Below are 12,962 nucleotides of genomic sequence, written 5' to 3' on the forward strand. Positions count from 1 at the left end.
AAATGTGGGGTTTATTGTTGGAAACTTAATTTCTTTTTTTTTTTTTTTTTATTTGTTTATTAGAGACGGGGTCTTGCTCTTGCTCAGGCTGGTTTTGAACTCCTGACCTTGAGCAATCCGCCCGCCTCGGCCTCCCAAGAGCTAGGATTACAGGCGTGAGCCACAGCGCCCGGCCTGGAAACTTAATTTCTAAATTTATGTAATCAGACAGCTGGGAATATGAATTTGATGCTACATTGCCCTGGAGCTCCTCTAACCAGAATGTCAAGGTTCTGCTGTCCCGGCCTGTAACTGTATTTCCAGATTCAGATCAAGTTTAAAAGCATTCTCTAGTGTCTATCTCCTCTGTCCCTTTTTCTCTTAAAGTAAAAATGCATTGGCATATGCCCTAAAACTGTCTCTAACAGAAAATATAGCTGTTCAGATCATAAGACCATAACCAAGGCAGCTTACTCTAATTAGAAAAAAATAAATTTCTAGGAAGAAATAGCCATTTGTAGGGTAAAATGTTGGAAAGCCAAGCTCAGTTAAGGCAGAGAGGTGAAAGCATTCAGCTCTTGTTCCAAATGAGGCATGTGAGTTATGTCTAGCGCTTTAGTCAATAAAGAGATGATGTCTCACTCTGTTGCCCAGGTTAGAGTACAGTGGCATGATCATAGCTCACTGTAGCCTTGAACTCCTGGGCTCAGGCAATCCTCCTGCCTCAGCCTCCTGAGTAGCCAGGACTACGGCACGCACCACCAGGATTGGCTTGTCCAGCTGTTAGAATGGGCAGCTGCTGGGAAACACCAGCAGTTTTCATGGCTGTGGCTGTTCAAATGTTGAATGGTTCACTCAGAGATCAGAGTCCTGGCTGTTTGCAGTGGCCTTCAGTCAGTTGTGGCACCAGCAAAACTCTGAAGTCAAGGCTAAGAAATATAAAATGTGTCAAAGCCTCATGTAGTTACTCTCTGTGCCACATTTCCAAATGTTGATGAAGGGCTAGTGATGTAAGAGTGAACAGTGAGATATTTTACTGATCATAATTCAAGATTAAGCCATGTAGCTTTTGAAATTAAAGTTTATTGTCTGTTTGGAGGGGTGGATTTTATAAACATTGCTCTAACACTACTGATGATTCAGCCCAGGAAGTTAAGACATAAAAATATGAGAGTGTGAAATATGTATAAAAACATCAGTTTAGGCTGGGCGCTGTGGCTCACGCCTGTAATCCTAGCTCTTGGGAGGCCGAGGCGGGCGGATTGCTCAAGGTCAGGAGTTCAAAACCAGCCTGAGCAAGAGCGAGACCCCGTCTCTACTATAAATAGAAAGAAATTAATTGGCCAACTGAAATATATATATATAAAAAAAAAAATTAGCCGGGCATGGTGGCGCATGCCTGTAGTCCCAGCTACTTGGGAGGCTGAGGCAGAAGGATCACTCAAGCCCAGGAGTTTGAGGTTGCTGTGAGCTAGGCTGACGCCACGGCACTCACTCTAGCCTGGGCAACAAAGTGAGACTCTGTCTCAAAAAAAAATAAAATAAAATAAAAAAAAAAAAAACATCAGTTTAAAAAAGAAATATTTCATTCTTGAGAAACAATACAGTGTTCTAATTATGCAAAAAGTACTTTTTATTTGCCAGTTATTAAGCTTTCTAATTAATGGTAGTAAACAGTCTGCATTGTCATACTAAGGATAGATCCTTAGAGATTCACAGCACTATTTAGTGTTTAGCTCATTGCAGCCTCAAACTCCTGGGCTCAAGTGATCCTTTTGCCTCAGCCTCCTGAGTAGCTGGGACTACAGGTGTGCACCACCATGCGCACCAATTAGACACTATTCTTACTAGCATGGAGCCACTGTGAGACTTGATCATAGATAATTACTATCCTTCAGAAGCAGCACTAAACAGGGACATTTGAAGAGTTACAGAGGAATGGAAAGGATCGGTCTTGGCAAGAGGACCATAATGTGTAGATTGTATTAATTTGACCTAGTGATCCCTGCACCTAGTAGTTTGAAGTCCTGTTTCTGAGAAAGAATCTCAGAATGCAGCTAGTCCTAGAACAAGGACTGTTATTGACGTATCACCCAAAAGCTTCAATCTTTAAAAATGTTGGTGAATTCTTAAGCCTGCCCCCTCAGACAAGGTTCTTCTACTAAACTGTAAATGGATTTTTAAATCACTTGGCAAGGGGTGGGCATAGAGCACAGAAGGGGGTGGAAATGCTACTTTTAAATGGTTATTCTGGATCTAGCCCGGGAGTTTTGAGTCATTCTTCAATCATCCTGTCTTCAACAGAAGTTTTCTTTTAATTAGTTACCTACCTATTGTCTGTAAATGGTTCTGTAAAAATAATATATACAGGCCGGGCGCGGTGGCTCACGCCTGTAATCCTAGCTCTCTGGGAGGCCGAGGCGGGCGGATTGCTCGAGGTCGGGAGTTCAAAACCAGCCTGAGCAAGAGCGAGACCCCGTCTCTACTATAAATAGAAAGAAACTAATTGGCCAACTAATATATATATAGAAAAAATTAGCCGGGCATGGTGGCGCATGCCTGTAGTCCCAGCTACTTGGGAGGCTGAGACAGAAGGATCGCTTGAGCCCAGGAGTCTGAGGTTGCTGTGAGCTAGGCTGACGCCACGGCACTCACTCTAGCCTAGGCAACAAAGTGAGACTCTGTCTCAAAAAAAAAAAAAAAAAAAAAAAAAAAAAATAATATATACAGTCTCTGCCTTCTACAAACTTGCTCTCTGTATAGTAGCATTGATTCAAGCAGATATACAAAGGGAGTTCCTGAGGCCAAGTATTAAATACACGAATCTTGCCAGATGCTGTGGCCCACACCTGTAATCCTAGCACTCTGGGAGGCTGAGACTGGAGGATTGCTTGAGACCCAGGAGTTTGAGACCAGCCTGAGTAATGTTATATTTGAGATTCACGAGGTGGCAGGACAGAGAGACAGAGTCACTGAGGCTGTAATTATCAAAAGGAGTTTTATTGTCTAGCTCGAGCTAGGGTCCGAGCCCCCAGAGTGCCAGCGCAGTGGCCTCTTCTCTGGGCAGGGACCCTCTTTTTTGTGTTAGTCTCTTTTTTATAATTTAGTTGTTTACACACTGGTCATGCATCTGCCCCCACAGTGATTTTTACTTTATCCTGCCCCTGATAGGCTCTAACCTGTTCTGGGTCCTAGCTGAGAGACTCGGGTTTCTGCGCTCTTTTTTTCTTCTGCATCTCATAATGTACTCATAACGCCTTGCGGTTAGCAAACAAGCAGTAAACAGAAGCTGGAAGGTGTCTATTGTCTTTATAGCCCAGTATCTTACAGTAAGAGTGATACCCCATCTCTACAAAAAACTAGAAAAATTAGCCAGGCATGGTGTTGCACACCTGTAGTCCCAGCTACTTGGGACGCTGAGGCAAAAGGATCACTTGAGCCCAGGAGTTTGAGGTTGCAGTGAGCTATGATCATGCCACTGTACTCTAGCCCAGGTAACAGAGCGAGACCCTATCTCAAAAAACAAAAAAAAAATGTAAAGAAAAAATTCGTGAATCTTGACATTGAAGGAGAAAGTGGCCTATTGTATTTTGAGTATTTTGAATTAAGAAATAGTAAGGCGGCCAGGCATGGTGGCTCATAACCTAGCACTCTGGGAGGCCGAGACGGCGAAAAAAATTAGCCGGGCATGGTGGCGCATGCCTGTAGTCCCACCTACTTGGGAGGCTGAGGCAGCAGGATTGCTTGAGCCCAGGAGTCTGAGGTTGCTGTGAGCTAGGCTGACGCCACGGCACTCACTCTAGCCTGGGCAACAGAGTGAGACTCTGTCTCAAAAAAAAAAAATAGTAATGGAAGTATACATTTAAATAGCTTGTAAAATTCTCTTCTGGCTGGAGTAGACATCATGAAAACCTTCTTAGATTTTATTAGTGTTTTCTTAGATTTTATTATAGATCTCTAGATAAAAGCTATGGCTTCATTTCTTAATCCCTAATCTGCCTTCTACTCACAGGCTTCTGAATTCTTCTTTCCAAAGTCAGTAATAAACTATCCTATTAGTTATTTAGGTCTGCCATAATGATGTGCCACAAACTGAGTGGCTTAAACAACAGAAATTTATTGTCTCATTTCTGGAAGATAGAAATCCAAAATCAAGGTGTTGGCTGGGTTAGAGCCTCCTGAGGACTGTGAGAAAGAACCTGTTCCACTCCTTTCTCCTAACTTCTGGTAGTTTCAGGCATTCCTTGGATGGTAGATGGCATTCTCCATCTGTCTTCATATTGTCTTTCCTCTATGTGTGTCTGTCCCTGTGTACAAATTTCCCCTTTACATACAAGGCCACGAGTAACATTGGTTAGGGCCCACTCTAAGGACCCCATCTTGATCAACTGCGAAGACCCTGTTTCCAAATAAGGTCATCACATTTAGAGGTACCAGTAAGGGTTAAGACTTTAACATCTTTGTAGTGGCACAGTTCAAACCGCAGCATCTACTATTGGCCTAACTCTGTGTCATCATTCACCTATTACATTAGCAGATTATTCCCAAATCTCTTTCTCCAGCTCTGGTTTCTAGGCATCCAAAGATGGATGTAGGAACTCAGCATGTGTTAAAACAAACTCATTATCTCAGCACCTCTCCCTACTGTACCTGTCAGGCTTTCTCTGTTCTCTCTGTCTTATTTAATGGTACCAGCACCCTCCTCTCAGTCAAGCTAGAAGCCAGAAAGTCATCTGTAATGAGTGGAAAGCCCACTGGACACAACACCAGAACACTCTGTTTCTTATAATAAATGTATACGATTGGGCAGATCTCTTAACCTCTTTGAGCCTCAGTTTCTTCATTTGAAAAATTAATATAAAAAAAATTCAAAGGATACTTCTAATTAGTTGTGATAATATTTATTAAAATACTTTAAAACAGTATTTAATGTTGGTAGGGGTTTTTTGTTATTATAATGAATAACTAGAAAATGACTGGTCCTTATGGCCAAAATTTATACACATTGCATTATTTGCTAGGTGGGCTTTTATGATTCATTTTAAATTTCTAAATATAGCCCCAGATTAACTAGAAAGAAAATAGCTAATTTACTGTATTAATAAAGTAGCAACATTCAGGAAAAAGAATTTGAGCTTTTCTATTGTCTTTAAAATTTGTTCTTATCAGCAGTTTCAAAGTATTTATTTATAGAATGTGAACCATGTAGATTGTTTTCTAATACTTTGCTGATATTTTTCTACATAGTTGCCCTTGGACCAGAAAGAAGAAAATCTGACTCAGGAGTTATATTGCCAACACTCAGGGTCTCTCTTATTCAAGACATGAGGTATTTGTTATATATGTTAGCAAATGGTAATAACTTTGAAGTATTTTATGGCTTTCACCTAAATTGCTCAAATAATTATGGGTATGTGTGTTTTTTACGTATGTATTCTGAAGAAAGAACTTTTTATAATTTTGTTTATTTTACTTTTATACTGTTGTATTATTTCCTGACATTAAATCCAAAGGGAGGAAGCTGAGAAGAGTTTTAAAGCATCTCCAAACTATTTTAAAACTTGTTGTTCAGTTTTTTAAAACTACCTGAAATACCTGCTGCCATAGATACAGACAAAAAAATCTGCAAATAATGACAGGTTACTTAGCAGAAAAATTACTCTCAGGCAAATTTAGTTTGAAGTAAATACAAATCTGATAATTATCACTTCTGGTTACTGGTCTTAGAAATCTTTAGAAGGGGCTGGGTGTGGTGGCTCTCGCCTGTAATCCTTGCAACTCTGGGAGGCCAGAGTGGGAGGATTGCTCGAGGTCAGGAGTTCGAGACCAGCCTGAGCAAGCGTGAGACCCTGTCTCTACTAAAAATAGAAAGAAATTATCTGGACAACTAAAAATATATAAAAACAATTAGCTGGGCATCGTGACGCATGCCTGTAGTCCCGGCTACTCGGGAGACTGAGGCAGAAGGATTGCTTGAGCCCAGGAGTTTGAGGTTGCTGTGAGCTAGGCTGCTGCCACGGCACTCTAGCCCAGGGGGCAGAGCAAGACTGTCTCAAAAAAAAAAAGAAAGCAAGAAAGAAATCTTTAGAAGGCATCAAGATATCTAAAATGGATTTATTGGTTAAGGAAGGCAGAGGCTTTTTTCTTTTAAATACTTTAGGTACAGTGCTTAGTCAACTGTAACAAAGTATAATTCTTATGAGTGGCAGCATACTATAGTGATAACACATCCTGGCTTCACCACTTACTGTGTGACCTTAGGCAATTTTCATAACTTCTCTGTGCCTCAGTTTTCCCATCTCTCATATAGATTAGAAACAGGACCTATCTCATAGGATTGTTATGAGAGTCAAATGAGTCAGTGCATGTCAAAAGTTTAAAGAAATATTTGGCTCATACTGAGTTCACTGAATGGTGGTTGTCATGTGAATCAATTTATATCTTAAATGTTAGTATTCCTTGGTAGATAAATGTTGTCCTATAATTCCTTTTGTTCGTCAGCATAAGAAGGATACTTATGAGGAGAAAATAATCCCAGTTTTCTTAAGAGAAACAAACCCACATGTGCTCTGCAGTGATTTCACAGTAGCCATCACATTAAGGTGATGGTTGCTGAAAGCTTTGCAGTTGTGACCTCAAGTCAAACTCCTGAAACCTACTTAGGGGATGGTCACATCACATAAGGCTACCCTGCTCCTTTCAATTTCTTAAATTACTTTTATCTACTTCATGTTAGTTTCTTGGGGAAGAGGGAGGTCTTGCTTAGATTTACTCTCCTCACTTGGTAAGAGGCAATCCACATAACGCGTTGGTTAAGACCTTGGGCTTCTTGAGAGTATCTTAAAAGAACAACAATAGCCGGGCGCGGTGGCTCACGCCTGTAATCCTAGCTCTCTGGGAGGCCGAGACGGGCAGATTGCTCAAGGTCAGGAGTTCGAAACCAGCCTGAGCAAGACCTCGTCTCTACTAAAAATAGAAAGAAATTAATTGGCCAACTAATATATAGAGAAAAAATTAGCCGGGCATGGTGGCGCATGCCTGTAGTCCCAGCTACTCGGGAGGCTGAGGCAGGAGGATCGCTTGAGCCCAGGAGTTTGAGGTTGCTGTGAGCTAGGCTGACGCCACGGCACTCACTCTAGCCTGGGCAACAAGTGAGACTCTGTCTCAAAAAAAAAAAAAGAACAACAACAAAAGAAAAAGACTTTGAGCTTCAGAACCAGCCTGTAAGGGTTTGTATTTTAGCTCTGCTGCTCACTAGCTGTGTAGCTTGTGGCAATTTCTTACACTCTCAATTTTATCACCTGTAAATGGGGATAATAATAATGCTTCTCTCAAAAAGTTGGTGTAAAGATTCAATGAGTTAATAAATATAAAACACCTGAAACAGGCCTGAAATATATGTATGTTTACTAACTCCTGCATACTGCATGAGTCTATATATGTCTATATTTAATTTCTGTTTGTCTTTATATGTATGCATATATATTCTTCTGTGTACACACACACACATAAATCTTAAACCATGAGTTTATGATGGCATCTCTGATTCCAATTCAACAGGGATTCATGCTAGCCTTCACCATTTCCTTATTTGTAATTTCCTTCTCCAATTGTGAGAAACATGCCTCTCATTATCTATAGTATATTTACTTATTTGTGCAGCCCTAGTATAAACACAAAGTCGTTTTTGAATTGCTAACCCATACCACTGTGAGAAACAAGTTTACCTTGGAGCACAGTGCTTGTGTGCAGCTCTAGTTTCCTTTATCATTAGCCTTTCAGTATCTAGTCAAAATACGGTTTTCTATAACTTAAGAGTTAGTTCTTTTCTTTTTTATCCCTTCCCTTCATTGTGGTTACATTATTCATTCATAATATAGTTAGGTTGTTTTGTCAGTTTATATTTGATTTTTGTTTCCCTCTGCATCCTGGTTGCTCTTTTGTTCTTCCCAAATTTATATACAGTAAAATTTACTCTTTGTTGGTGTGTAGTTCTGTGGATTTTACAAATGCACAATTGTGATATAGAGCAGTTCTATCACCCTAAAAAGTCCCTATGCTACTTCTCCCCCCGCCCCCATGCTACTTCTTTTTAATCATCTCCTCTTCCAGTTCCCTGCCTGTGACAATCACTGGTTTATTTCCAAGCTCTTTGCACTGTGAGGGCCTAGAAATAGTACTATCCTAGTAGCAGTGAGCACACCTTACACCCAATATTGGTTTCTCTGTCTCTAATGAAAGGAATCAGGGCTCCCTAGAGAAGTGGATGATTCCAGGGCTGAGGTAAGAAAAATATAGGATGAGCCTCGTGTATCTTGTGGAGTTAGAAAGTAAGGAAGTACTCAGAAAATGATAAGGTCGTGTCAAAAGGATACAGGAGCCAACCTGAAAAAGCTGCCAGTGGCTAAAGATGGAACAATTTGAGCAACAAAAGAAATAATGATAGAATTGGAGCATAACTCATAAAATAAAATAAAATAAATATCCATGAGTCTATTCCAATATTAAAAAAGAATTAATTTCTTTGATATTATTTTCTCAAAAAAATAAATAAATAAATGGGAGGAATGGGACAGCTCATTTTTACATAAGTGCTCCAATTAATAAATGTAGAGGAATGAAGTAGAAAAAATAGTAGTTGAAAGTTTAAGGCAAACCCAGGATATTTACATAATCTCAAAGTGTCTCTCCCAAGAATTTATTTACTATTAAGAAAAAAATAAGCCGACACAGTGGTTTATGCCTGCTATAATCCTAGCACATTAGTAGGTCAAGGCAGGAGGATTGCTTGAGGCCAGGAGTTCAAGACCAGCCTGGCAACACAGAGAGACCCTATTTCTACAAAAAAATTTTTAAAAAAATTAGCCAGATGTCATTGGCACATGCCTATAGTAGTACTAAGCTAGTTGAAGGATAAGGCAGGAGAATTGCTTTGAGCCCAGGAGTTTGAGGTTGCAGTGAACTGAGCTCATGCCAGTGCACCGTGGTTCTGACAACAGAGTGAGACCCTGTCTACAAAAAAATAAAAAAGAAAAGAAAAATAGTAACCTAATAGTGAAGAAACCCAGCAGACATCACCCTAACCAAATGATCACAGTCAACCTTTCTTTTTTTTTTTTTCTCCAGACCTGTACCTGCAGACACAGTCAACCTTTCTAGTAATAAGACAAATCAATACCATGTACCCCTGATGTGAACAATGAAAAGAGTATATCACTTCTGCAGTATTATTGTTATAAATGTTTAACCTCAATCTAATCAAGCACAGCTGTAGTCCCAACTAACTCTGGAGGCTGAGGAGGGAGGATTGCTTGAGCCTAGGAATTTGAATCCAGACTGGGCAATATAATGAAACCTCATCTCCAAAAAAAAAAATTGACCAGAACTCTTCAAAAGTTTCAACGTCACGAAAGACAAGGAAAGGCGGAGGAACTGTTAAAGGTTGGAGGAGAGTAAGGAGATGACAGTCAAATGCAATGTCAGTTCTTGGAACAGAAAGGACACCAGAGGGAAAACTGGTAAAGTCAGTCTAGTCTAGTTAATAGTAGTATACCAGTGTTATCTTAGTTTGGTTATGCAAGATATTAACATAGCACTCTAGCCCAGGAGTTTGAGGCTGCAGTGAACTGTGATGACCCCACTGCACTCTACCCAGGGCAATAGAGCAAGACTCTTGTCTCAAAAAACAAAACAAAAACAAAAAACACCCAAAATAATATTCTAAATTTTGTTTTTTCCAACTTGGACAATTATAGAAATCTTATCTTCTAACGATGAAGATGTCTACCTCTCTGAGTCCATATTCTCTGTCAGATACATGCTTCTCTTGGTACCTCCTGTCTTCCTAAGTTTAAGGCAAAGACACTGGCAGTGTAGATACTTCGAGTCCTCCTGATTGTTGAGAGTTCTTAGCAGCTGGCATGACTCCAAGACAGACATATCAAAAAACTAATATCTTTCATAGTATCTCAATCCCCAAGACCTCCCAAGGCCTTCATAGGTGTTAAGTATCACCAAACCATCAGTAATATTAATGGAATGATTTTTTTTTTCTCTAAAGAGAAAGACTGGGGACAGTAAATAATTGTACACATTATCTACACATAACACTGTCATAACAGTGTTACCATTATTAGCAATTTATTTCCAGAGGAGCAATGCACATATCATGTAGCTGTTCAAACAGACTTTTTTGCTTAATAACAAAATGTAATTAATGATGAGGGCCATAATAGAACGTTATATGACCTAAGAGATTGTGAGTACTATAATCTAAGGACAAATACTCTGAATATTAACTGAATGAATAGGACGTCTGAGTAAATCCTAGGAATATTTTCTTTTATATTTTTATAAATAACATATGCACAAGTGCTTATGAGCATCTGGCTTTATTTGACACTAAAATTAAGTTGTCTTAATTTTAAGTTTAATTTTAAGTTGTCACTAAAATGATTGACTCCCGAGTAGCTGAGACTACAGGCATGTGCCACCATGCCTGGCTAATTTTTTTTCTATATATGTTAGTTGGCCAATTAATTTCTTTCTATTTATAGTAGAGATGGGGGTCTCGCTCTTGCTCAGGCTGGTTTCGAACTCCTGACCTAGACCAATCCGCCCGCCTCGGCCTCCCAGAGTGCTAGGATTACAGGCGTGAGCCACCAAGCCCAGCCTAAAATGATTGACTTTGATATTCTTGGGAAGGAATATTTTGAAGAATATTATGACTGCACAGCATGTGAACTTAAAGATGGCTAATTTCTTAACTTCTCTAATAAACCTTATTAGGTTTCACTGGTGAGTCAGTGAAATAAGCAGCAATGTTGGACTCAGGAAATGTGGGTTCAGATTGAAGTGCTGCCATTCCCTGAGTCAGAAACATTTGGCTTTAGGGAACGGAAGCCCATTCAAAGTAGCTTCAGCTAAAAGGAGGATTTATTGGAGGTATGTAAGGATGTTTTCTAGAATCCAAGAACAGGAACTTTGGCTAGATTGGAAGCAGTGCTGCCACAGGCTGCTCTCCCTGTCTCACTAGAAACAAATCGTCTCTGCTTCTCCCTCCACACTTGCTGCATCTTCCCTCCTCCCCTCTCTTCCCTCCCTTTCCTGCTTTATCGAGCACATGATCACCCAAGCCCTGGCTTTAACATCATTTCTTATTTTAAGCATTCAACAAAAACTAACTTGGTTTTCCAATGTTCAGATTCCAAATTTCTGAGAGAAAATGTGGTGGGCTCCACTTAAATCAGGCAAGTGCTGCTTATACAGTCTGTTCTACTTGAGGGACTAGAGCGTGGGGCTTGTGCTTTGAGGTCAGGATACCTGGAGTTTTTTCTTCTGGGTTTATGGAATGGGAGCTTCTCTGAGACTGTGAGTGCCAGGAAGAAGTGATTGGTAGAAAAGGGGTGGCATCTTCAGGATAATATCTGTTCTCTCTGTGACCTTGAGTGGGCCACTTAGCCTCAGTGAATCTCAGTTTTCTCATCTTTAAAAGTGAACACATAAGAAAGCCAGGATATGCCTGTAGTCCCAGCTACTCAGAGGCTGAGGCAGAAGGATCACTTGAGTTTGAGCCAGGAGTTCAAAGCTGCAGAGTGCTAGATTACACCTGTGAATAGCTAGCTCCTGCACTCCAGCCTATACAACATAGTGAGCCTCCATCTCTAAAAAAATTTTTTAATAAAAAAAAGTGAAACAATGATCTCTCTCTCACCAGTTATTGTGATGGTCAGACTGTCATAGAATTTTTTCTAAATTAGTAAGCTTTGTACCAGGGTTAGAAACCAATCAAGTAATTATTTAAACTATGTTATAAATGAGTTTTTGTGAATTAACAGGCTCTATTTTGCAAGTAATACTTTTGCAGTTATTATACTCAATGCCATAATAATATCTCAAAAACAGATTCAAATGGTATAACTACACAACAAATTTTTAATGGGTTTGGATTAAAGTTTATGATCACAGAATACATACATTGTCTTAAAGCATAAAATTAGATATAGATCTACAAAGCAACAGAGTTGTTTGTGTGCCTGTTGTATGGTAGGCCCTGTAGGGTTCAAAGAAGGATACAATGAAGCATTGGTCTCTTTGTCCTTGGGGAGCTTATGTCAGGTGAGAACAACATATGCCAAAAGAAAATGATAAAAGTAGTCAGTGGTGCATGCTAAGTAGGAAATTGGATTGTAGAAATTCATAGATTGGAGAAGTCATTGAAGGCTATCATGGTCAAGGAAAGTTTTCTAGGAGAAGTTAGGAGTTTAAATATGAATACAATCCAATAGGGAAGCTGGAAGAGAGTAAGTACATCAGGTAATGGAATGCAAAGCCTTGTAAAACAGATGTCCTGGAATGGTATATTTTTTTAATAAGAAGATAATGTTGGAAATATATGTTGAGATCAAGAGATAGTAGGACTTGAATGCCAGCCTGAGCAGTTCAGGCTATATTCTTTGAGCTTTTAGAGGTTCTTTAATATTGGGATGTTGTTTAATGAAATGGTGTCCCCAAAAAAAGAAGGTTCTTTAACAAAGGAATTACATTAAGAAGGTAATATTTTAGGTGGGTTCATTTCCCTAGTGCTAGTAATTCAGAAGGGCTTGAGGGGAAGAGTCCAACAGCTTCATCTTCCAACTCCCATGTCCCTTCTAAAAAAAAAACCTAATAGAAATACTTTTGTGATGGAAATACTGATTACTACCTAAAATAGGTTTTACTTTATATATTTTGATCTTTCCTATTTTCCATAAACACAGATTTTTTTCAAATTATATTTATTTTCTACTTTGTCATTCTTTACCTACCATGTCCTAGATACATAAGGCCAGATAAAATTAATTTAACTGGATTTTGATATTGTAGAGTAGGAAGAATACTTAGGGAAAGATTCCATAACACAAGTACTTATCAAGCCCCATAGATTCATTTTCAGTCAATACACTTCGTTTCAACTTGGTGATCCTGGATCATGTAAGCTCTAA

General features: G+C 39.4%; 1 protein-coding gene across 2 annotated transcripts in view; it reads left to right on the plus strand.

Moving 5' to 3' along the window:
• Positions 1-12,962, plus strand: part of DENND5B (DENN domain containing 5B) — a 181,754-nt gene that overhangs the window by 142,214 nt on the left and 26,578 nt on the right. For both annotated transcript variants that reach the window (XM_076007508.1, XM_076007509.1), the window contains one exon: positions 5,227-5,308. In XM_076007508.1, the coding sequence (XP_075863623.1) occupies positions 5,227-5,308 (82 nt within the window). The remainder of the gene's footprint in view (positions 1-5,226; positions 5,309-12,962) is intronic.

This window comes from Microcebus murinus, chromosome 10 (genome assembly GCF_040939455.1).
Source record: "Microcebus murinus isolate Inina chromosome 10, M.murinus_Inina_mat1.0, whole genome shotgun sequence".
Lineage (NCBI taxonomy): Eukaryota > Metazoa > Chordata > Mammalia > Primates > Cheirogaleidae > Microcebus > Microcebus murinus.